Source organism: Balaenoptera borealis, assembly GCF_965194805.1.
Source record: "Balaenoptera borealis genome assembly, chromosome: 5".
NCBI classification, from domain to species: domain Eukaryota; kingdom Metazoa; phylum Chordata; class Mammalia; order Artiodactyla; family Balaenopteridae; genus Balaenoptera; species Balaenoptera borealis.
The window spans coordinates 93,878,147-93,905,286 of NC_138862.1; the positions used below are offsets into that span (position 1 = coordinate 93,878,147).

At 37.3% G+C, this 27,140-nt stretch overlaps 1 protein-coding gene and 1 long non-coding RNA gene across 2 annotated transcripts in view; both read left to right on the forward strand.

Moving 5' to 3' along the window:
* The window catches only part of LOC309629817, a 613,218-nt gene that overhangs the window by 541,758 nt on the left and 44,320 nt on the right, over positions 1 to 27,140 (forward strand). The window lies entirely within an intron of this gene.
* Positions 1 to 27,140, forward strand: part of SPATA16 (spermatogenesis associated 16) — a 224,464-nt gene that overhangs the window by 164,197 nt on the left and 33,127 nt on the right. Inside the window, exons 6-9 of the mRNA XM_082394297.1 lie at positions 11,393 to 11,539; positions 12,572 to 12,684; positions 24,046 to 24,210; positions 26,782 to 26,865. Coding sequence (XP_082250423.1) covers positions 11,393 to 11,539; positions 12,572 to 12,684; positions 24,046 to 24,210; positions 26,782 to 26,865 — 509 coding nt within the window. The remainder of the gene's footprint in view (positions 1 to 11,392; positions 11,540 to 12,571; positions 12,685 to 24,045; positions 24,211 to 26,781; positions 26,866 to 27,140) is intronic.

Consider the following 27,140-nt stretch of genomic DNA (forward strand, 5'->3'; position numbering starts at 1 on the left):
CCACACCATCTCTCACTCATCGTAGATAATATCCTTGTGTTTTTTACTCTTGGGTGCAGGACACTATTCAGCATGGCTTTATCTGTGAGAATCCAGTACAGTCTGGGTTGATTTTGTATCCTTCCAGAGAAGATTTTCTTTTGATTTTTCCAAACCACATAGAGTACTACCAACCAGAGAGCCTCTATTTCTAGAGCTGAGATTTCCTGGGCCATCTAGGTAGTATAAATTCAAACCTTACACCTAGACTTAAAATTCCCAGAGGGGAAAAAAAATCCTACTCCAGGCCCCAGATAAGTCAGACAAGTTTATTTTGTTAACTTCATCAATGGTTGGATTTTTTTTTTATCTCCATCATTCACTGGTACCCCAGTCTCACCTTTGTTTAAGAATGCACCATGCTATATTATAATTGACTGTTTATTTGTCTACTGCATGCACCAAATGGTAAGCAACACCATGGCATTCATTATCTTACCATTTTATCATAATGCCTGACACATTTATATAGACTCTGGTAAGGGGAGCCTATAAATATTTTTCAGGTAAATTAGGTAATCAATTCTTTATCTAAGCTATATATCTTATTAAGATTATTTCTAATATTTCATCATTTTGTTGCTATTATGGATTAAACCATTATTTTCATTATACTATATATTTTATTATACCTATATATTTTGATTGACCTTTTTAAATCTTATATCTGTTTATTTGGGGGTTTGTATATTTCCTTTTTTGATCCCTTACTGAACTCTTGTCTATACTAATAGATTTTCACTTTATCCTCTTGGAGTTTCTATATAAATAACCATCTATTCTTAAATTATGACCATTTGGCTTCTTCACTTCCAAAATTTATATCTCTCATTTTTATTTCAGGTCTTATTCCTTTGGCCTGAAATTTCAAAGCTACAGAGAATAATAGTGGTTAAAGGCAGTCATTTTGTTTCTGAGTTTAACAGGAATAAAACAGATTAAAAGTAGTTTCACCACAACCAAACTGACTACTAATAGTGAATAGTAAAGAGTAATATCTAATAATCAAGATAATCTCCTTTTTTAGATTTCCATATGTAAGCAATAACTTATCAAATACAAAACCAAAGCCTTGCTGACTTTCAAATTTTATATATTAACTACAGGAAATTACTGAGTCATTACCATAAGATCATTTGCTCATGAGCCATGATAATTCATGAGTAATAATAGTTCTTGTATATGATAATCATGATAATTCTTTGTTTTTTAATTGTCTTCAACAATTGCACTTATTAAATAAAAAACTGTAGAACTCAAAAACCAATTTCAACAGAAAACAAAAGAAAATCTCTGGTCTCAGGAAAAGAAATTGCTGTGCTTCTCTGGGATGGTAGTTTGTTGTTGTTGTTGTTGTTATTGTTTTACCTTAGGAACACTGTGAATGAGATAGTTGATCTTCTTTATTTCTGGAAAGTATACAGGAGCTTATAAAATACATTCTGTGTATTAATCTCACCTATGGCTTCATCACCGGTCTCTTACTTTTCCTTCTGATCTGTTTTCTTCAAGCACTCTTTTACACATTTTTTTATGCTGTATTTATTTATTTAAGGCAAGTCATTACACTTCCAGAGTGAGCTATAAACAAATAAGTAGATTACCAGTCCAGATAGTAAGGAAAACTAAGGCTTTCAGATTATGTAAGACTTTTATTATTCAGTATTAGTTAACTACCCAAGGGTCACTTTTTGCAAAATGTAGAGTCTAATCGAAAGTAGAAAAATCATAATTATGATATAGATCAAGAAAAATAATGCTAAACATTTTTTTTAGTTATTTCTGAGATATACATTTTAAAGTAATAACTAGGATTATGACTTATAACATTATACCAGAACATACAAGATTTTTAGAAATTTCATGTAATGTCTGAAACATTTATATTAACATATTTCCATACAAATATAAACTTTTTTTTTATAACATCTTTATTGGAGTATAATTGCTTTACAATGGTGTGTTAAACATTTATTTTTTATTATTATCTCATATACTTAAGTCTAGTTATTAGTAATAGTATTACAATAATGTTATTATAATAGCATCACTAAGACAGTCAATTTTGGTATCTTTGTACTAGCTGTAAAAATTAATTATTCTTAATCCTCAAACTATTATGTTTCTTAAATAAGGAAATTATTCTTCTCAGATAGTCAACTTGAAGAACTTATGTCTTACATCTCAGCTATGATATTTTAAGGATTCCATAGTATTTTTAGATATACTGAACTACTAGCTTAATCTCTCTGTCAGAAATCTTTGGTTTCAAGTAATAGGAATCACAGCTTAAACTGATTTCAGTATATTTAAGTTTTAAAGGGGTAGGAGGAGGCATGATATACATTGATTTATAATACAACTACAGGGGGACTATCTTTAAGTACAGCTTGATCCAATAGTTCACTCACTGCTCTATTTTCTACAGTCAGCTTTCTTCTCAAGTTCTACCTGGTATTCCATCACCTGTACCATGCCCTCAAGCACTAGGATCTTGAGTCATAGCAAAATTCCCAAATGTCATTACAAACTTCAAATCACACTGTCCCAAGAAGCAGTGAATATCTCTTCCACCCAATTCCTGGGACTCACTCTTCCTCATTGGCCCAAATTACATTATATGCTTATACTTGAACCAAAACTGAGGTCAAGGTAATGCCATGGATTGATTCGCCTAAGTCAAATAGGTCTCACTTTTAGAGTAGGTAGGGAAGGAGAGAATTCTCCAAGGGTAAAAAAAGAGGGAAGGTGGGAATGCATGTTAGGTATCCAACCAACCAATGTCCATTCCAATGGCTGCAGAAATACAGCCATTTAAGGGCATTAGAGCAACAACATATTATTTCACTAACTGTGAATTTAATAAATATTGAAGGGAAGAGCAGTATCTTTCATGTTTGTTTGTCTCAAACCTACTTTGTTGGGGATGGAATTAAGGAACTTCCCCAGAATAAATACAATACAGCTGATTAAACATAAAACTTTGGAATCAATAAGAATTCCAAGTGAAATAAAAATGAACTATGTATAAATATCTTATGTAATTATTTGTTTTTCAAAGTTTATAAGTGGGTTATGAGAGGCAACTTATATATACAAAGATCAGTTTTGGAGAAGTAGAGCAGAAGCCTGAAGGGAAAATTAGGAATCTTAGGAATGAAAACCAATGTTTTTTACTTGCATCTATAACTCTGAAATTATAATGAAGGTCAAAGGGAAAATACAATTTATTATACAAAGATTCATTATACAAATAGCTTTCTCACACATCAAATGCAAAAATCAAAATACGCTATCTATATTTTTAAAGTGGAAACTGTTTTATCATTTATGGGGGCAATAATGATGTTAGCTGCAAAGTTGCTGCCTTTTGCTATTTTCTTGCTGATGTGAATTTGTGGATAACTTCCAATATAGAAGTATTGGCATTAGAAAGTGAACAAGATAAAACTCAGAAAATGACTGGGTGGGAAAGAAGTAATGACAAAGTGTTGGCATTATGAAAGGACTGGAGAAGCTAAACTCTGAAACTGATCACTAAGACGAAGTCATATAAAACTGACATGGTCCCATCTCACACTGAACAACTGGGACCTTTAGAAATGAGATTTTGCTCTAGCCCAAAATGTCAGAACATTTTGTTATGGACAAAGGGCAGAGAAATGAAATAGACACTAGAGAATAGAGAAGGAAATGAAACAGAGAAAGGAGATGATAGAACCCTAACAAATCTGCTTATTTCTAAAAGGTTTTTAAAACCTCTATGATTTTTCTTCTTTCAAAATTGCTTTGAGAAGTTTATCCACAATCTGTTGACTGTGGTTATGATGAGGTGTCCAACAGAAAATACTGATGATGGTGGTATCTATGTTTTCTACTTTATGTCCAGAGAGCTCATATTTTATTTTACAGATACTTAACTTCATAAAAAATAAGCAGTCCCTCATATATAGAGATGAGTCTGCTGATCTACAATCAACCGTTCACATTTTTGCAGATGCTTTTCTGGTGCTGCTGACAGTTTCATTAAGCCAGATTCTCTGTTAATCCAATCTTCTTTGTGACTAAGAGTCCATATTTCCCAGAGAACAAGCTGCAGCAAGGGCCCAACCTGAGCGTGAAACTAAGTTTTCAATCTAGGCAAAGCTGCTCTGTTCATTTGAGCATCAACTCCACTGAGTTACCTAATACCTATTATTTTACCTCACTCACCCTTTGTAAATTGAACAGAAACCACTTAAAGTTTAGGTAAAATAAAAAAACAAAGATTGTGTGATATTCTTTTCTAAGTTTAGTGACGGAGAGATAAATCCTGTCTCGGAAGCTCTGAACATTTCATTAGCTTTGATTTTTTTGAAGTTCTATTCTTATTTGGACGATTAAAAATTCAGGATTGAGAAAACTTTGTTTTTATATTCAACTCAAGTATTGATTGAGCACTGACTAGGTGCTTGGGGCATGAAGATAACGTGAAGATGTGATCTTGAAGAGGATTAAAACTTATTGGAGAGATGAGACATAACCCCATGAAACATTAGGAGATTCACTCTAGAGTGAGTGGTATGGGTGTTCTTTTTTTTTTAACATCTTTATTGGAGTATAATTGCTTTACAATGTTGTGTTAGTTGCTGCTGTATAACAAAGTGAATCAGCTATACATATACATATATCCCCATATCCCCTCCCTCTTGCTGTCTCCCTCCCACCCTCCCTATCCCACCCCTCTAGGTGGTCACAAAGCACCTAGCTGATCTCCCTGTGCTATTCAGCTGCTTCCCACTAGCTATCTACTTTACACTTGGTAGTGTATATATGTCCATGCCACTCTCTCACTTCGTCTCAGCCTACCCTTCCCCCTCCTCCTCCATTCTCTATGTCTGCGTCTTTATTCCCATCCTGCCCCTAGGTTCACCAGAACCTTTTTTTTTTTTTTTTTTTTGATTCCATATATCTGTGTTAGCATACGGTATTTGTTTTCCTCTTTCTGACTACTTCACTCTGTATGACAGACCCTAGGTCCATCCACGTCACTACAAGTAACTCAATTTCGTTTCTTTTTATGGCTGAATAATATTTCACTGTATATATGTGCCACATCTTCTTTATCCATTCATCTGTCGATGGACACTTAGGTTACTTCCATGTCCTGGCTATTGTAAATAGAGCTGCAATGAACATTGTTGTACATGACTCTTTGGGGGTTTTTTTGTTTTTCATTTTTGGCTGCGTTGGGTCTTCGTTGCTGTGCGCAGGCTTTCTCTAGTTGTGGGGAGCGGGGGCTACTCTTTGTTGCTGTGTGTGGGCTTCTCACTGCAGTGGTTTCTCTTGTTGCGGAGCATGGGCTCTAGGCACACAGGCTTCAGTACTCGTGGCTCGCGGGCTCTAGAGCGCAGGCTCAGTAGTTGTGGCACACGGGCTTAGTTGCTCCGCAGCATGTGGGATCTTCCTGGCCCAGGGCTCGAACCCGTGTCCCCTGCATTGGCAGGTGGATTCTTAACCACTGTGCCACCAGGGAAGCCCCACATGACTCTTTTTGAGTTATGGTTTTCTCAGGGTATATGCCCAGTAGCGGGACTGCTGGGTCATATGGTAGTTCTATTTTTAGTTTGGGTGTTCTTTAAGAGTTTGGGTCGAGGGAGTACTGAAATACTCAGGTAGCCCTTTATGGACTAGGTGGGGCTTAAATTAGGCACATCTGGAAGTATAGTAATCGACTGAATAAAAGAAATATTGAGAGATTAGGTAGATGTTTCTGGGTGGAAAAGCACAAACAAAAATTCAGAGGCAGGATGAGCACAGGCTAGTACAAACTAGTGAAATCAGCAGACCTGATGAGAAAGGTTTATACTGGAGAAAACATAGGAATGAAGAATAGACTGTGAAACACATTCACACAATTGAGAGCCCTGAATACCAGGAAAGAAGCACTGAAATTCCTGAGGAGTGATGTAACCATGACAAAGGTGATATTCCAGAAATATTCACTGGGTGGTGGTGTGGAGATATATTGGTGTGAAATCATACTGGTGGCAGCGAGGCTTGTTGGGAAATGTTTTCTGTAATCCAGATGCGGTGTGATCAGAAATTTGACCAGGGTGGTAGCAATGATAATGCAAACAGCGGCGTTAATATGAGTTGTATTACAGTGGGCAGATTTAATGAGTTTTTGAGATTCACTAAATGTCAGGGAATAAGAGGAAAGAAAAGTTAACAATGATTTCAAAATTTTAAGCCAGAATAATTGGGTGAATAATGGCCATCCCTTCAATATGCTGGTGAAAAGTAGTGACGAGAGATGTTGTGGACATTTAAAAAATCACTTTCAAGGAATATATTTGCTGTATTTGAGGTAACGTTTGTAATGGTGAGCAAATAGCAATGTGCCAGTAGGCATTTGGAAATGCTGTGTTTGAAATTGGTGAAATTTTGCAGATGAGACTATGGCTTTGGATCCCTAGTCTTTTGATTTAGAACAGGGGTCCCCAACCCCCAACTGGTACCGGTCCACGGCCTGTTAAGAACCGGGCCGCACAGCAGGAGGTGAGCGGCAGGGAGAGCAAGCGAAGTTTCATCTGCCGCTCCCCGTCGCTCCCCGTCGGTCGCATTACCACCTGAACCATCCTCCACTCCATCCATGGAAAAACTGTCTTCCATGAAACCGGTCCCTGGTGCCAAAAAGGTTGGGGACTGCTGGATTAGAAGTAATAGCAAATGCCACAAGAATAGAGAAATTGGACTTCCCTGGTGGCACAGTGGGCTCTGGTCCGGGAAGATCCCACATGCCATGGAGCAACTAAGCCCGTGTGCCACAACTACTGAGCCCGCGTGCCACAACTACTGAAGCCCATGCACCTAGAGCCCATGCTCCGCAACAAGAGAAGCCACCACAATGAGAAACCTGCACACCACAACAAAGTGTAGCCCCCGCTCGCCACAACTAGAGAAAGCCCGCATGCAGCAACAAAGATGCAACTCAGCCAAAAATAATTAATTAATTAATTAAAACAAGAAATAGGAAAATTCCCCCAAGAGTGTTAATATGAAGAACATATCAGTGAGCCAGAGACAGCTAGGAGGTGCACTGAATGAAATGCAGGAGAAAAAGGGAGGAAGAGGAAGCAGCATGTATATGTGTAGGAGAGATGGGGAGACGCAGACAGAGAAAGAGGCAGAGAGAAAGACAGAGGGAAACAGAGGGACAGAGAGAGAAAGAGAAGAGACTGTCACTGAACTCCAGGGAGGTGACTTCAGGGAGGGAGGAAGGAACATACAGAAGGTCAAAGAGCATGAATGTCTTGAGTACCTGAAAGCTGGTCAGCTCCAGCCTCCTGAGGTACAATCAAAGGTTCTTGATAAAGGGCAAACGTTACCCTCTTTTGCTGAGAGTTGGACATCTTTCATTTGGAGGATAAAGAATTGAAAGATCATGTTTCTACAAGAAACTTAATCTGCATAATCTACCTTTGATATTCTTTCTTAAAACATCTGCTTCCCTAATGGTACAAATTTGGAACTGCATCATACCTGCAAATTGATTTTTTAATAATAAATTTGGTCCTAGTCATCTAAATTTCACCTGCATTGTGATAAATTGTAAAGGAATGCATTAAGGGATTTATTTCTCCCAAGTTTTCTTCTCACGTGACAGGAGCAAAGACATTTTTAATCAATTCAACTTTCCTACCAAAGGACAATATATTCTGGTTACTTTCATATCCATCAGAGGCACAGGGCTTTTCGGACGTAGGTAGAGGTTTATGAACATAAAATTGAGAACAATTAGCACTCAAATTAATGTTACATGAGATTCAACATCTGGTAAGTGTGTCATCATTTTGGGTCATAGACCACTTGCTAGGCTAAATGTTCATACAACTGCAATTTACTCTGCATACAAATGGAATAAAAATGATACTTTAAAAATATTTTTTTAACTTAACAGTATGTATGTAGGGACCTCTCTCATTTCAAAACTTTGACTAGAATTGAACAACAGATTGAACAGGATGAAACATACAGCATCAAAAGGAACAGAAAATACATTTTTGCAAGTATATTTTATAACAAATTAGCTATAGTGCTAATATTAGTTTCTCTAGTTCATCTAACCACTGTCACTATTGATATAGATCTCCTCTTTATCCATCAAATATTTAAGAGCAAGAAGAGGTCAACCTCTCAAAGTCTTTGTGCTGTTTATATAACAGAGCCCTCAAACATCGGCTGCTTCTGGCAATAGAGGGGCATCAGAAAATGCCAGATCTCAAGATGCCTCCTGCGACTCACCACAAACACCAGCCCATGCACAGCACACCCTAAACTATTCTGAACTTCAGGACTCCGGGGCCTCCAAGAGCACTTTAATGTAGACCTTAAAGTCCTAGAGGTGTCCTGCAGGGAACCCTCTCTGAGCTGGAAGCAGGTGCTGGCAGGAGGCTTCAGGGTACCTAGGATCCAGCAGCTTCTATGTCAACAAGCTACATATACTCTGGGTCTGTGGGGAAGTCAGAGCGTCCATAAAGCCTACCCACACCCATTCAGGGGGCCTCTGGGCATCCAGAGTTACCCAGAAAGCCAAGGGTCTCCCCAGAGGATGGCCCCAGACTTCACCACCAGCATGGTCATGAGCACTGGGGCCTTCTAGGTCAGGAAGCACAACCAGATTAAAGAGCAAACCATAGCCAGGGACACATACCTTCTCCTGCCCTCCACCTCCAGAGTACGCTAATTCCTGAAAATACTGACAATCTAGACATGGCAGCATCTTAGAGCATGCTAAAGAATAACCACAATCAAAAGAAAAATGTTATGACCATTTATCAGGAGAAGAGCTAGTGTCCATTTTATTTTTACTTAATTGCCTTTTCACATGATCCGGTTATTGGCAACTTCAGTAAAACTGGTAAACTCTTGGTTGGTTGTGTCTGCATCTGCAGATTTCAAAAGCAAAGAAACTTTCTGCACTCTTGAGATGGAGATGCAGAAATCACATTTTACCTTGTTTATAGAAATGAGCCATCCTTTTAGAAAGAGGCAAACACCAACTAAAGAAGCATCTAATACTGCAATCTGCTTTTAAAGTGCCTTGAAGTTACGCTATTAATTCTAAGAACCCTTGAGCCTTTGTTGTACTTTTCTAGATAGAGTAAGGAAGTGTTCTATCTAGAACTGTGTCTGTTAAAGCCATCTATGTATTGACATTCCCCTGCTTCTGTAACATGCTTCCCACTGACTGTCAGAGTGATGATCGCTGTCGTAGGATTGTTTTGAGAGTTAAGCCCTGTGCTTCAATGTTCAGCAGCCTGACTCTCAATTCTGGTCCCTCCATTTGCTGTGTTGGGCAAGTTTGTAATTTCTTGAAGCTCCAGTTTGGTCATCCATAAGGTGGGCATAATAATGTGTCCTGCTCTACATTGTTGTTGAATGAGAAAGATAATCCTGATAATGTGTATGGCACAGAAGAAGTGTCACATAAATGTTAGCCCTCAATAATATTTAGTGGTTACCAGATCCTGTCACCAAAGACTAAATCATGTTTAATATATTTTTGTTCTGTGCTTGTGTTTAAAAGATATTTTGTAATATTTTCTTTTAATTATCAGCATACATGTTAACTCTCTGTTTGACAGCCGTGTGCTATTTACTTAACCAAAATGTGCCAAATAGCTTACTGCAGTGTTTTCCAAACTGTGCTTTGAAAAATTGGGATTTTGTGAAGGGGTTTGAGGTGGCTATTGTGTGTGGGGTACAGAATGGGGTACAGTGAAGAGAGTGAGTGGTCAGTGATCCAGGCTTCAAATGGAACAGCTCTACCTTTACCGACTTTAAATATTGGGCTACTCAGTAAATTTTAGTTTGAACAAAGGGTTCTGCAGCTAAAAATCAGGGCAGGGAAGTCAGAGAGGGTGGATAAAAACACTCATGGTTTACTATGTCTATTATTTTTTAAAGAAATACTACAGATAGCAAAGACTGTATTTGAAACACTGTCATTTGAGTTCTGATTCTAGATTAAAAATTGGCATTTAAATCATAATTCAAGGATATTTGGAATTTCATCTTTTTCCCTTTCTGGCAGCATTAAATAGGGAGAGCTCATTAAACCCTCTGTTCACCCTGTTCACCATCTTTCATTTGAGAAGTCTATTGTAATAAACCAAAGCATTATTACTCAGAATGAAAATGAATGAAGTAAATCTGGCCTCCAAGACCCCATGGTTGACATCTGTCCCTGTCCCAAAAGTAATCCAAAGTCAAGCAAGCCTAAAGCAGAGTGCAGTGGTTAGGCCCACGGTCTCCGGAGTCAGACTGCCCAGGTGTGAATCCTGCTTTGTCCACTTATATGCGTGTTTCCAGACAAGTCACTTCCCATCTGTGTACCTCAACCTCCCGGTTATTTGTAAAATGAGGACAATAGCACCAATTATGTGAATGTATCATGAGGATTTAAAGAGAACACACACAAAACAAACATGATTACCAAAGGGGAAAGGGAAGGAAGGGAGGGATAAATTAGGAGCATGGGATTAACAGATATAAACTATTATACATAAAATAGATAAGCAACAAAGATTTACTGTATAGCACAGGGAACTATTTCCAGTATCTTGTAATAACCTATGATGGAAAATAATCTAAAAAAAAAAATATATATATATATATATATATATATAATTGAACCACTTTTTGTACACCTGAAACACAATATTGTAAATCAACTATATGTCGATAAAAAAAATTTTAATAGAATGCACACAAAATGTTTAGAACAAGGGAAGGTAGAAAATAAGTACTAAGTAAACATTAGCTCTTCTAGTCATTAAGAACAGAGTTTGTTTTAGAACCATTTTCTTGACACATGAGTTATTTCCAAGTCTAATTACAAAAGTGAGTACATTTATCATTTTAAATTTCCTTCAACTATAGGGGGGATAGCAACTAAATTAATTAGCCTTATATTTTAATTCTTACTTGGTAATTTTCCTCTTTCCTTTCATATAACATTATTTTCTTAAACTCTGAACTGAAATATCGAATTCTCTTGAAAGGTGTCACACAGAAAAATATTAAGCCTGCAACCTGGTCCTGAATTTTGTATTATTTTGAATATGGGGAAAGAGGACCACATAACCTAGTCATAGTCTATTGCTATACTTTTTATATGTTTATATTTTAAGAAAAATATGAAGGATAAAGTATGATTTTGATATATCATCTATTTGACCTTTTGATGCACATACTTTTACTTTGTATCTTTAATTTTTTCTGAGTATAATTCTTGAAATCTGGGGGGAAAATACCCTGAAAACAATAAAATGATAAAGTCTTTAGTTCTTTTTCTCTCATATTTCAGACCTTCAAGGACTCCACGTGTTGCCTCAGACAGTTGACTGGTCATCTTTTCCTCCTCAACAGTATCTCTTGACTCTTGGGTTCAAAAACAAAGAAGATGGGAAGTTTTTGGAAAAAGTATCAAATAGGAAGTTACCAATATTTACAGGTAAGTCACCTTGACTTGTTATCTTTCAATACTGTTTTAAGTTAGGAATTGTGCATTATTCATTAAGCTGTATTCATCACAAGCCTAGCATATAGTAGGGCCTGGGCACCAAAATGTTTGTTGGGTCATACTTAACTCCTTCCGATCTTCTTTGTGGGTTAGTTAACAACACCTGGAATTCTGGTTCCCGCAGGAGTGCCCACCTCCCTCACTCTAACCATCTCACCGTAACCATACCACCACCTATGCCTGATCACGGGGCACTTAAAGATTACAAGCTTTTGTCATCATCCATCAGCAAACACAGAAGAAAATCGTGCAACAAAACTATTGTATGAAATCAAACGTATAGCCAATGACCACCTTAAATCACTTGGATTATCTGCCATTGTATTAATACCTGTTCTACTCTTTTCTTACGTAATTAACCAAGATCTCAGATCTCCTGAAGAGTATTATAGTTAAATGGTGCTCAGTAATTCTAGTTGAAACTTTCAAAAATCAAGTAAACATTCACGTGGAGTTGAAGTCTCATACTTAAGGGCTGAATTCATGACCAGGTTGAATTTATCCCTTCAGCTCTACCCACATAATTAAGGATTTGTGTCTTGTCTGGCACTCTGTCCTCTGAGGCTTATCTCAGCTTCGAGCTACATTCAAAGTCAGTGCAATCTGCACACTTGAATAATACCTGGGAGGAACAAGACAAGAATCAGACACATTTATGATGACATTTTTTTCACAACTCAGGAAAAGCATATTCTGCAGAGAGAGGTGAATTGTTATAGGCTGTCCCATAGATCTCTCAATCAAGAAACACAACAAAAGGAATATATGATAGTCTCTAAAGGTCAATGTCTCCTCATAGATCTTTCATTGTTATACTTCTGGTCTTTGAGATGGGACTCGTTTCTATACTAAAGATTTCATATCTATTAATATTGAGATATCTGTTTATAGCTTGCTAAGGAAAGCATTTTGAAATGGAAGTCTGGGAAAAAAAGTATAAAAGTTTATTGTTACAATTTTTAGAACATAAAACTCCCTTCGGCCTGCTGACAAGACAAGACACAGTGAGACACATGGAGACAATGGGGAAGCGAGTCTTGCCAATACTGGATTTTATTAGAAGCACCCAATCGAATGTAGGTATATAAGTCTTTTATATTTTTTCAACATATAAATATCAGACAATTCTAGAAGTATGGAAAGTTTATGGTGTAAATATTGCAAGTGTTGGAGGATTTTAGAAACTTTCACAGTAAATCTTATTTGCAAAACCCAGCAAAGTTTAGCTAATGATTTTATTCCTTTTACACTTTAAAATATATTAATCATAAAGCTACACTTTGCAATTTCCAGCATTTCTCAGGCTAGAACCTTTTCTTTGTGGCTTCCTGATATCTAATTGAAGGTTGAATTGAATCTCTTGCTTCAAATCAATAACAGAAGTTTAGTGAACACAGTGCTTTCCCTATTTCATACATTTGGCTATTGCATATAACCATTTTGTTGCCTATACAAGAATTCAGAACATTAAAAGCTAGCTCCTCCACATCAACTGATAAATTGGATGCTACTCTAAACATTGGCAATTGATCTTTTTTGCTGTTGTTAACATCTTTAGTGGAGTATAATTGCTTTATAATGTTGTGTTAGTTTCTATTGTATAAAAAAGTGAACCAGCTATATGCATACATATATCCCCATATCCCATCCCTCTTGCGTCTCCCTCCCACCCTCCCTGTCCCACCCCTCTAGGTGGTCACAAAGCACCAAGCTGATCTCCCTGTTGCTATGCAGCTGCTCCCCACTAGCTATCTATTTTACATTTGGTAGTGTATATATGTCCATGCCACTCTCTCACTTCGTCCCAGCTTACCCTTCCCCCTCCCTGTGTTCTCAAGTCCATTCTCTACGTCTGCATCATTATTCCTGCCCTGCCCCTAGGTTCATCAGAACCTTTTTTTTTTTTTAGATTCCATATATATGTGTTAGCATAGGGTATTCGTTTTTCTCTTTCTGACGTACTTCCCTCTGTATGACAGACTCTAGGTCCATTCACCTCACTACAAATAACTCAATTTCATTTCTTTTTATGGCTGAGTAATATTCCATTGTATATATGTGCCACATCTTTATCTATTCATCTGTCGATAGACACTTACATTGCTTCCATGTCTTGGCTACTGTAAATATTGCTGCAATGAACATTGTGGTACATGACTCTTTGAATTATCATATTCTCAGGGTATATGCCCAGTAGTGGGATGGCTGGGTCATATGGTAGTTCTATTTTTAGTTTTTTAAGGAATCTCCATACTGTTCTCCATAGTGGCTGTATCAATTTACATTCCCACCAACAGTGCAAGAGGGTTCCCTTTTCTCCACACCCTCTCCAGCATTTATTGTTTGTAGGTTTTTTGATGATGGCCATTCTGACAGGTGTGAGGTGATACCTCATTGTAGTTTTGATTTGCATTTCTCTAATAATTAGTGATGTTGAGCATTCTTTCATGTGTTTGTTGGCAATCTATATATCTTCTCTGGAGAAATATCTATTTAGGTTTTCTGCCCATTTTTGGATTGGGTTGTTTGTTTTTTTGCTATTGAGCCGCATGAGCTGCTTGTATATTTTGGAGATTAATCCTTTGTCAGTTGCTTCGTTTGCCAATATTTTCTCCCATTCTGAGGGTTGTCTTTTGTCTTGTTTATGGTTTCCTTTGTTGTGAAAAAGCTTTTAAGTTTCATTAGGTCCCATTTTTTTATTTTTGTTTTTATTTTCATTACTTTAGGAGGTGGGTCTAAAAGGATCTTGCTGTGATTTATGTCATAGAGTGTTCTGCCTATGTTTTCCTCTAAGAGTTTTATAGTGTCTGGCCTTACATTTAGGTCTTTAATCCATTTTGAGTTTATTTATGTGTATGGTGTTAGGAAGTGTTCTAATTTCATTCTTTTCCATGTAGCTGTCCAGTTTTCCCAGCACCACTTATTGAAGAGGCTGTCTTTTCTCCTTTGGATATTCTTGCCTCCTTTATCAAATATAAGGTGACCATATGTGCATGGGTTTATCTCTGGGCTTTCTATCCTATTCCAATGATCTATATTTCTGTTTTGGTGCCAGTACCATACTGTCTTGATTACTGTAGCTTTGTAGTATAGTCTGAAGTCAGGGAGCCTGATTCCTCCAGCTCTGTTTTTCTTTCTCAAGATTGCTTTGGCTATTCGGGGTCTTTTGTGTTTCCATACAAATTGTGAAATTTTTTGTTCTAGTTCCATGAAAAATGCCATTGGTAGTTTGATAGGGATTGCATTGAATCTGTAGATTGCTTTGGGTAGTACAGTCATTTTCACAATGTTGATTCTTCCAATCCAAGAACATGGTATATCTCTCCATCTGTCTGTATCATCTTTAATTTCTTTCATCAGTGTCTTAATAGTATTCTGCATACAGGTCTTCTGTCTCCTTAGGTTGGTTTATCCCTAGGTATTTTATTCTTTTTGTTGCAATGGTAAATGCGAGTGTTTCCTTAATTTCTCTTTCAGATTTTTCATCATTAGTGTATAGGAATGCAAGAGATTTCTGTGCATTAATTTTGTATCCTGCTAATCTACCAAATTCATTGATTAGCTCTAGTTGTTTTCTGGTAGCATCTTTAGGATCCTCTATGTATAGTATCATGTTATCTGCAAATAGTGACAGTTTTACTTTTTCTTTTCCGATTTGGATTCCTTTTATTTCTTTTTCTTCTCTGATTGCTGTGGCTGAAACTTCCAAAACTATGTTGAATAACAGTGGTGAGAGTGGACAACCTTGTCTTGTTCCTGATCTTAGAGGAAATGGTTTCAGTTTTTCACCATTATAAATGGTGGTGGCTGTGGGTTTGTCATATATGGCTTTTATTATATTGAGGTAGGTTCCCTCTATGCCTACTTTCTGAAGAGTTTTTATCATAAATGGGTGTTGAATTTTGTCAAAAACTTTTTCTGCATCTATTGAGATGATCATATGGTTTTTCTGCTTCAGTTCATTAATATGGTGTATCACGTTGACTGATTTGCGTATATTGAAGAATCCTTGCATTCCTGGGATAAACCCCACTTAATCATGCTGTATGAGCCTTTTTTTAATGTGCTGTTGGATTCCGTTTGCTAGTATTTTGTTGAGGATTTTTGCATCTATGTTCATCAGTGATATTGGCCTGTAGTTTTCTTTCTTTGTGACATCTTTGTCTGGTTTTGGTATCAGGGTGATGGTGGCCTCGTAGAATGAGTTTGGGAGTGTTCCTCCCTCTGCTGTATTTTGGAAGAGTTTGAGAAGGATAGGTGTTAGCTCTTCTCTAAATGTTTGATAGAATTCGCCTGTGAAGCCATCTGGTCCTGGGCTTTTGTTTGTTGGAAGATTTTAATCACAGTCTCAAATTCAGTGCTTGTGCTTGGTCTGTTTATATTTTCTATTTCTTCCTGGTTCAGTCTCAGAAGGTTGTGCTTTTCTAAGAATTTGTCCATTTCTTCCAGGTTGTCCATTTTATTGGCATATAGTTGCTTGTAGTATTCTGTCATGATCCTTTGTATTTCTGCGGTGTCAGTTGTTACTTCTCCTTTTTCATTTCTAATTCTATTGATTTAAGTCTTCTCCCTTTTTTTCTTGATGAGTCTGGCTAATGGTTTATCAATTTCGTTTATCTTCTCAAAGAACCAGCTTTTAGTTTTATTGATCTTTGCTATTGTCTTTTTCATTTCTTTTTCATTTATTTCTGATCTGATCTTTATGATTTCTTTCCTTCTGCTAACTTTGGGGTTTTTTTGTTCTTCTTTCTCCAACTGCTTTAGGTGTAAGGTTAGGTTGTTTATTTGAGATGTTTCTTGTTCCTTGAGGTAGGATTGTATTGCTATAAACTTCCCTCTTAGAACTGCTTTTGCTGCATCCCATAGGTTCTGGGTCGTCGTGTTTTCATTGTCATTTGTTTCTAGGTATTTTTGATTTCCTCATTGATTTCTTCAGTGATCTCTTGGTTATTTAGTACCATATTGTTTAGTCTCCATGTGTTTGTATTTTTTACAGTTTTTCCTGTAATTGATATCTAGCCTCATAGTGCTGTGGTTGGAAAAGGTACTTGATATGATTTCAATTTTCTTAAATTTACCGAGGCTTGATTTGTGACCCAAGATATGTTCTATCCTGGAGAATGTTCCATGAGCAGTTGAAAGTGTATTCTGCTGTTTTTGGATGGAATGTCCTATAAATATCAATTAAGTCCATCTTGTTAAATGTGTCATTTAAAGCTTGTGTTTCCTTATTTATTTTCATTTTGGATGATCTGTCCATTGGTGAAAGTGGGGTGTTGAAGTCTCCTACTATGATTGTGTTACTGTCGATTTCCCCTTTTATGGCTGTTAGCATTTGCCTTATGTATTGAGGTGCTCCTATGTTGGGTGCATAAATATTTACAATTGTTATATCTTCTTCTTGGATTGATCCCTTGGTCATTACGTAGTGTCTTTCTTTGCCTCTTGTAATAGTCTTTATTTTAAAGTCTATTTTGTCTGATATGAGAATTGCTACTCCAGCTTTCTTTTGATTTCCATTTGCATGGAATATCTTTTTCCATCCCCTCACTTTCATTCCGTATGTGTCCCTAGGTCTGAAGTGGGTATCTTGTTGACAGCATGTATACGGGTCTTGTTTCTGTATCCATTCAGCCAGTCTATGTCTTTTGGTTGCAGCATTTAATCCATTTACATTTAAGGTAATTATCAATACATATGTTCCTATTACCATTTTCTTAATTGTTTGGGGTTTATTTTTGTAGGTCGTTTTCTTCTCTTGTGTTTCCTGCCTAAAGAAGTTCCTTTAACATTTGTTGTAAAGCTGGTTTGGTGGTGATGAATTCTCTTAAGTTTTGCTTGTCTGTAAAGGTTTTAATTTCTCCATCGAATCTGAATGAGATCCTTGCTGGGTAGAGTAATCTTGGTTGTAGGTTTTTCCCTTTCACCACTTTAAATATGTCCTGCCACTCCCTTCTGGCTTGCAGAGTTTCTGTTAACCTTATGAGGATTTCCTTGTATGGTATTTGTTGCTTTTCCCTTGTTGCTTTTAATATTTTTTTTTGTATTTAATTTTTGATAGTTTGATTAATATGTGTCTCGGCATGTTTCTCTTTGAGTTTATCCTGTATGGGACTCTCTGTGCTTCCTGGACTTGATTGACTATTTCCTTTCCCATGTTAGGGAAGTTTTCGACTATAATCTCTTCAAATATTATCTCAGACACTTTCTCTTTCTCTTCTTCTCTGGGACCCCTATAATTTGAATGTTGGTGTGTTCAATGTTGTCCCAGAGGTCACTGAGACTGTCCTCAATTCTTTTCATTCTTTTTTCTTTATTGTGCTCACTGATAGTTATTTCCACCATTTTATCTTCCAGGTCACTTATCCGTTCTTCTGCCTCAGTTATTCTGCTATTGATTCCTTCTATAGTATCTTTAATTTCAGTTTTTGTATTGTTCATCACTGTTTGCTCTTTAGTTCTTCTAGATCCTTGTTAAATGTTTCTTGTATTTTCTCCATTGTGTTTCTGAGATTTTGGATCATCTTTACTATCATTACTCTGAATTCTCCTTCAGGTAGGTTGCCTATTGCGTCTTCATTTATTTGGTCTTGTAGGTTTTTACCTTGCTCCTTCGTCTGTGACATATTTTTTGTAGTTTCTTTTTTTTTTTTGATCGGTGGGGCTGTATTCCATCTTACTGGTTGTTTGGCCTGTGGGGTTCCAGCACTGGAGTTTGCAGGCAGTTGGATAGAGCCGGGTCTTGGTGCTGAGATGAGGACCTCGGGGAGTCCTCACTCCAATTGATATTCCCTGGGGTCTGAGGTTCTCTGTTAGTCCAGCAGTTTGGACTCAGAGCTCCCACCACAGGAGCTCGGCCCCAACCTCCGGCTTGGGAACCAAGATCCTGCAAGCCAGTCGCTGGGGGGTCCTCCCATCCCCTTAGGTGTCTGTGGTCCCCCACCAGTGCCTGGTAGGTGCCCTAATTGTATGTAGACACGAATTCCGCGTCATCCTAGTCTGCCATCTTGACTCTGACCTCCACCTGGCAATTGATCTTTATATACCCTTAAGGTAAATTATCTAATCCCTTTCTCCAACCCAGGGAAAATATGCCCTTTCTAATTTCAGTCTTTAAAAAAGTCCAAAATAAGATCTGATTTATGCTGTGCTATTTTACAAAATTTAAGCTATTTTACTGAAAGTACATAAAGGGAACTCCTCATTAATGGGCTCTAAAGGCTGCAGATTTCCCCTTTTAAAATATTTTCCAAAAAGGTCTTTAAGCTGGAAATTTTAAAGAATTCTTTTTTTGTGGCTTTAGTATTACATCATTGATTTGATGTTCTTACCTTACAAGGGGAACCAAGGGGGTTATCACAAACAGCTACTTAACATCTGTTCAGCAGTTTACCTGCTCAGTAACATTATTCAGCATTTTATAAAAGCTATGAAACCCCTAATTTATTTGCATGATTTGTAATTCTATGCATTACAAATCCAAAAGCACATTTTTACTGATTTTCCTACCACATAGCTTCCCCTTCCTCACAACCGTGTTCCACTCAATTATCTCCCCTATACTATTACTACTAAGAAATCCATCTCTACCTTAGTCATCTTGCGCTGTCATAACAAAATAGCATAGACTGGATGACTTAACCAACAGAAATTTATTTTCTCACAGTATTAGATGCTAGAATTCTGAGATCAGGGTGCCAACATGGTCAGGTTCTGATAAACACCCTCTTCCTGGCTTGCAGTCGGCTACTTTCTCTCTGTGTCCTAACATGGCAGAGAGCAAGCCCTCTGGTGTCAATTCTTATAAGAGCACTAATCCCATCATCAGGCCCTACTCTCATGACCTCATCTAACCCGAATTACCTCCCAAAGGCCCCATCTCCAAATACATCACATTGGCCCCTAGGGCTTCAACATAGGAATTTTGGGTGGACACAAACATTCAGTTTATAGCCATCTCATTGGCTCTATTGCAAATTTTGGGTCCTGTTCTCCAATTCACAACCTCTTCCAGACACACACACACACACACCCTCACCAACCACCCCATCCTAATTAGAGACATACACACACACATATCATCACTGTCATCATCAGGCTCTTGCAAGCAGTGGAAGCCTTGCTAGCAAGAACCATCACCATATAGTATGATTTCACCTCATCTGCACATGGTTAGCCTTGCAGTGCCAGCGTGCTGGATGTCGGGGAGGTAATCTGTCTGTGCCCTGGCTCTTTGGGGTGATGCCCGCCATACCTTGCTACTTGTCAGGTACCCGCCACATCATCATCTGTTGCCAGCTCAGATCTCCCAGTGTGTTGTGAATGCAGGTTAGGCCAATCTAGGCATCATGCACTTTTTAAATGCTTTTAACACATTTTCTTCTCACGTTTCAAAGGGCATTCTGGCCACTGAGAAATGTGTATATGCATGTATCTTTATGTGTCCATAAAGGAGATTTGAAAACCATAATGAACAAGATTCTTAGCATCTAATGAATAACTCAGTCTTCTTTAGAATGAGTCAGCACCACCCACTTTGTTAACTGTGAGGGATTTCATCAACTTTCTTATGTTTGCGTCTATGGAAAACAGTTTTTGGAAGACTGTCTCAAAGAGCTTGAATGAAATTGAAGCAAGTGAGCCCACAGGTACCCAGGGACCACAAGAATATCCAAATATTGGCCTCTAGGTTTCTCATTATATGCCCAACCACAGCTTCATAAAGCAGGACTGAATAAAATTGGCTGCAAAGGTAACCTAGCTTAACGAAGCAAGAAATGAGTTGGTGAGCAGAAATTATTCCTACATGGTACAATTAATTGTGACCCAAGAATCCCTCAACAGTGTTTTTAGGATCCCCTGAGGTGTGTGTTTTTTTTTTTTTTTGTCAGATGTCAAATGCCATCCACTTGAGTATTTAGGCATTGCATTGTCCTTATTAGCTGTGACCCTAGCTTGTGACACCTATAGATGAAGACTTTTGTCCAAGGCTGTGCTCTGGCTGTGTAACCCTAGGATGTCATTTAACCTCTGAGCTGTTTTTTTCTCATTTATAAAATAAGCTGTTATCTGCCATGCTCACCTCCCAGAGTTGTGAGACCAAAAGTATATAATCCACATTGAAGCACTTTGTAAAGTATTAAGAATTTTTAAAGTTTTTATTAATTGTATTGGTTTTCATTTGGTATGACAAAAGGACTGGTTTTATAGACCTTTCTTTTTCTTTATAAATGCTGTATACTTTGAAATTACATACTCTTCTAAAATGAAGACTGTGCAAGTGTCCTGTGGATTTTGAATTCTTTTCCTTAGATCACTGATGCACTCAGATCTCCTCACAAAGGCAGGATTAGAGGTGTCATCTCTAGCCATGGAGTAGATCTACTGCCCACAGTAGGGCTTGCCAGGGAACATGAATTTTCACCTCTTGCTATGAGGTGGTAGAAAGAGTTGGTGAAGGAGACAAAGACATTCCTGGTATAATGTTTCTATGTCTCAGAAAATAATTCTCCTTACACTCTGACACCAGTTTCCTTACTTTTATAGATTCCTTTGTTAGGCACACAGCACATGGCCAGACAAGAATGACTTCGGCATTTTCAGAGTTATTGTCTAAAATATTCTCCCACCTTCCTATCTGGTGTCTTTTAATCTCACTGAACATCAACCCCATTCAACCAGTAGCTCTGCTCTAATGGTATTTTTTCTTCTCTGGATCTTTGTACTAATTATTTCACGTGCTACTGAATGCTGCTGTGCTTTTCCATTCATTAACTTTACTGGCTGCTGTCAGTTTACACCTTATGTACTGTGCTTCCTGGGGTGTTAAAGAGTTAAAATAATAAAATCTCTTGCCAGGCATGAAGCTTCCTTCACAGGCTGACTTGCCAAAAAATGACCTAACTAACCAGGTTTTGCATACCTTGTTAATTTTACTTTTAATTTCCTCCAAGTAAAGCACAAAAATTGTTTATATATGCACATTGGAAATGAACAATAATATGTGTTTCCTACCCCTTTTCTTTGCAATTAATGTTTCTATATGTTATGTCAAACGGAAATACATTCCCAATACTTGGGCTCTGCTTTTCAGCAGTATTATACTGTGCCACTTATTTTCCAAACATTCATCCATACCTGCTATTAAATCTAGACAATTGTCTGGCTGAAGCTTTCATTTGAACTTGCTATTTACCTAACCTTCATTGTACCTGTGTGAGGTTTTATCTTCAATCTTGGCCACTTTATTACACTCTCTCCAGCAGCTAAGGAGCTCTTTGATCACTTCTGAAGTCTCATTGAGAGGGCTACCTCCCTTTAGATTTAGCCCTTGCTAGCATTAGATGTGAGCTAATTCCTTCATTTTTCATTATTTCCTTGATTTTCTTAAAGCAACAGCATTAAAGCATTCCTGCTGGCATTTATTAATTTTTATTTCTTTTTCACTTCATCTCTCAAAAGCCCCAATCTTGTATAGGTAAAATATTAATCTGCAGTTTCCTGATGACCAAAACGGCATTTGGTTTGGGGGGGGGGGGGGTGACATTTAGCAGTCAACTGTATCCTTTCCCTAGTGTCCTATTCTTAAGGAGCACTTCCTGTTTAGCTATGCATCCAACAATCAAGCTAACAAAGCACCACTGCCTTCCACTATTTTTATTGTCCTGATGTTTTGGAAAATTACACTGATAGATTATGTTTTCAAGCAGGCCACCGTTGTTTCTGCACTTTGGAGTTGAGTCACTACACCACTTTCCTACAACCAGCCCCATTGTTTATTTTAAAGAAGGACAAAGAAAGTAATTTTTCTTCAGAAAGAAAACTGTTTCTCCTGCAACTTGCTTTCCTCTATTTGACAGTATCCATTGTTTAGCTACATGTTTAAACTCAGTGGGTAGGCTGGCTATTTCTTCAATTCAGAGAAGGGATCTCGAATCCACAATTTGCAGTCATTGCTCCTATAGGTTTATAGGTTTTCAGATAAATGATTAATTGGAAAGAACAAATTAGCAGGGATAAAGAGACATTAGTCAAATGGCAGAGATAGATGTTAGGAAGAAATACAGCAAATACAATGCAACAGTGCTCAACCTTTCTTTATTACCAAGATTCTAGGAAAGCGCCAAATTCTAGAGGTTGGTGTCAATCAAGATATGTGTATGACATTTCAGAAAGGACTGCCTTCTAAATTCAAGTTAAAATTTCGATGCTCTTTAGTAATGCTAGTTTCTAATAATTTTTCTCCTTAGAAGAGAATATTTTAAGAAGGAAGAGTCACGTCTGCCTTCTCTAATTTCTGGGGAAAAATCTGTTTTATAAGTATGCACAAACTAAAATAGTCCTTCTAAAGATACTAAGCTTTTAGGTAGTAGTTTATTCTCCAACTTCTGTTTGAGATATTTGAATATTTGATATTTGAATAGTTGAATTTTTGTATAGCTAAAATTCATATTTCTAGGGCCACATATCAAGAGACTGTGATTCACTGAGTAAGGTCCAGAACTCTTCCTAGTTAACCAACAAGCCTTCACATCACCCTCCAAACATGACAGGAACCCTTAGATGCCCCCTTATGTCAGAAGTACTTTTTCCTAAACAGAAATGTGAGAATTTTATGATAAACTTTGTCTCACCTATCAAGCAGTACAATTTGTATTAAACCTTTTAGAGAAGGTAACATGTCCTCGCTATGGCTGGCAGTAGCAAACACAGAGGTAGACCACCTTAATTATAAGTGTGCCCCATTTTAAGAAAGCCCAAAATACCAGTAGATTCATGGGGCTTGGTGTTCCTTACAAGTGCACAACAGTCTATTTCAAGATGGACCATGTCAGTTGCTGGAATGGTCCTAGGACCCAGAATAAATCACTAAAATGCCACAAGGAGAGGAGCCAGAGTCCATGGCCATCCAATGAGAACTAAAGATAAAAGCAGAGCTGGAGGTTTAATGTAAGCCACTGGGCTAGACAGAAATCCACTTGCATAACATTTTTCAGGATCCAACTTGCATAAGAAATCTTCCTTTGTATAAACAAGACAGCGGGCAACTCTTAACTCTTATGATGCCTTGGTGACATAGATAAAGTCACCCCCGCTAAATGGACACAGCTCTGTGGGATCCCCACTGGGAGAGTGGAGCTCAGGTTCAATTTCAGTCCTTCTTTTCCCCTCATCCTAGATTCCTTAGGCAGGGCCACCTGCAAATCCTTCTCAACAGTCCTGCCAAGCGTTCCCTTTTATATATCAATACATTCATCTGTTTGAAGGAAGGGTACAGACAGTTCTCTAAAATAATAGAAGAAAACATTTATTTGCACTAGATACCATTACTTCAGAGGAGCTAAATATGTTATTACAATGAGACCTGACTTCAATCCCCGGGGAGAGGTTATTTCTGTGGTTTTGTTCTAAAACATTTCCTTCTACTGGGAGACTAGGGGAGTTTTCATGCATGCTCAGGTGTGATGGAGAAGTTGCAATATGCCAGCCTCCTCAGCCAGCTGCAGAGAGTAAAGGAGCAGTCCCAGGTGATCAATCAAGCAATGGCCGAGCTAGCAACCATTCCCTATCTACAGGACATCAGTCAACAGGAGGCGGAATTGGTAAGCATTTGTTTTTCTTTGTTTAAGGCTTTCACAAGCCCTGAGCCAATAAAAGAGTGATATGGTCTGAAAAAGAATGTGACAATAAATGCATTCCGAGGGCAAACTCCCCAACCCTCATGAAGCATTCTAATGAAGAAACTGGAAAATGTAGAAATGTGTGTGTGTGTGTGTGTTTTATTTGCCCACCCTGACTAGTTTCCTTTTTTTTTTTTTTTAATAGCAAGACCTTTGTGATGTATGAAAATATGGAAGAGGGCTGGTTATTCATATTTTGAGTCAGGCTTTTTTGTTTCAAGTAAAGTGAAATTTTAATACATTGTTTCTTAACTCCAAGATATGTTAATACAGGATTCTCTTCAATGGAAAAGTAAGAGGAAAAAACAGTAATTGCTGGATAGAAAACTGACCCTACAAAATCATCCATAGAATTTTCTTATTTACCTCTAATGTCACATATATGTTGGCAGTGCCAACACTCACACGCATACGTAACATTTAGTTAAGAGAGCTGTCTTGAGGGGAAAATGTAGTCAAATGGTGGTTTTTTTTTTTTTTAACTGAATTGACCAGTTAACTCAGAAAACACAGAGCCTGTCAAAAACTAGTCCAAGAAATATCTTATAGAACAAATCTCCAAACAGGTGTGTATATTATAACCATAATTTACATTAGAAACAATAGCACCTCGTTTGAAAAACTATTAGTAATCAGTGTGCTGGCCATTCAAGGAAAGGTAAAATTCACTCCATATAAAGCTCCTAATGTGTTGCTGGGAAGGGCTCTTTGAGCTTTAATTGAATGTAGCGAAAACTAATTATAGACCTGAATTGAATTCACATAGCAAGGAGGAGAATAACCCAAACTCATCACCTGTAATTTTCAGATAACTAAAGGAACCCTCCCTCTTTGAGCTTTTAAAGTTGTTACAAATTAATCAAGAAATGAACTGCCAACATTTATAATGTTCACCTGAACCTGTAAAAGTATATTAAATAAATATTGATATTCAAAGTAAGCATATAAAACTGAGTAGCCAAACAATAAAACTCCACATACTAAACATTAAAACTATGAGAAAAAAAAGTCTATTAGTCAAGAATTTACTAAGTCAAAACTGGCAATAGTACTTTCTAAACCTGTATGGTTATGTGCACAGAACACCTTCTAAAAGGCTAAGTGTTTATCCTACCATTCATAAGGCATTCAGGAGTGCAGTAAGTGTGGAGCTTTCAAAGTGCATATTATAGCCAATTTTAGATGATTAATGCTCCTCTGAGATAAAAGAAAGCGAAGAAAATGTTAATTTAAGAAGCTGGCACAATGTTGATCCTGTCTTCCTGAAAAGCACATTCAAGATTTAAATGAAAAATACAAGGGAGTTTTCTGCACTTAGGTCTTCTTAACCACACATCTGCAGCCTTCTTTTTTCTGGAAATACTTACATTTCTAAATATACACAAAGAGCATAAAACTAGCATTATTAACATCGCTAACTAATGTGTTAGTGTAACATTCCACTACCTGAAACCTTGGAAAACAGGATTTCATGGGATATTTTCATAATTTATATACCTACTAGAAAAAAAAGTAAATGTATAGGGATGTATATGTGCAAGCCAAATATTTAAAAATCATGTATCTTGCAAGGGTTCATCACCTTAAGTAATAGATTTTACTTTCCAGCTTCCAAGCATAGGTTAACCTAGATACAAATCCTCGAAATACCTTTTATCATGCTATATAAACAGTGACTACTCAGTAGAAGAGTTTTGAATGACTCGACCCTCTACCCTCCTGCTTAAGCTCTGCAACATCTAAAGAACAGAAAGATTATCTAAGGGTTCATAATGTTTGACGCCATGGTGAACTGAACTGGTATATGTTCTTTTTCAGAGAACTTTCTTTTTTAGCTTTGAGTATCACCTGGCTTCATGTGGCCTCATTACTTTGCAGCCACATATAAAGTGTGTGTATAGGATTATTTTAAATTGGAATATGGCAGTTCGGGGCAAAGGCTGGAATGTTTTAAACTTGCCTTTGAAATGGAACCTAAAAAAGTAATCCTGGTTATTTTGAAATTTTAGAAAAGGAAAGAATAGTAAAAGAACTAAAATGAGCTAGATCCCTTAAGAGGCAATAAAACAACACAATTTTAGTATGGTCCTCTGGTGAGCTTTTGCATGATGCCTAGAATTATGATACATTAGCCTCAGGAGAAAATACTAAGATGTGTTCATGTACTACATGCCATTTCCTGAGAGAATTAACCACCACCTTCATTCTTTACAACCCAGATCCGCTTTTACAAAACATCAACACTTACTACATTAAAACCTATATGTTTTCTACAAATTTTCAAGAATCTTTCCATTGTTTCAGTATTTTATATCTGCAATAATACTTGGTAATGACTGAAGCAGAGATTAGGTGGCAGTGTTCATTGTCGGAAAGTTGAGTAATAAAATCATCAGCGTACAAATGATTTTTTAATTAGGTTTTAATCTGTGTATTTAGAGAAGTTATTTCTGTGTGACTTCCACACTGATAATTTTTATCTTGGTGCCACAGCTGCAGTCACTAATGGCAGATGCTATGGACACCCTTGAAGGAAGACGAAACGATAAAGAACGTGTGTGGAATACAATTCAAAAGGTAAAACTTTCAGCTGAAGGAAAAAGACATATTATTCTCAAAGAAAATGTCCATCTTGGGTCAAATCTGTTTAAAAGATAAAAAGAAAAGGAAATTCCTTGGGTTGTTTTATTGGTTGTTTTCTTTTTAAAATAAATGCAGCTCTCTCCCTGGAAGTGTAGCCAAAATCAAATATGGATTTATTTAATCTGTTTCCTAAGGTCTGCTGCTTTTCTGACTGTGGTCATATGCTTTTATGGGTCTCTTATCACGCTCATTTTCATATTCTATTTTCG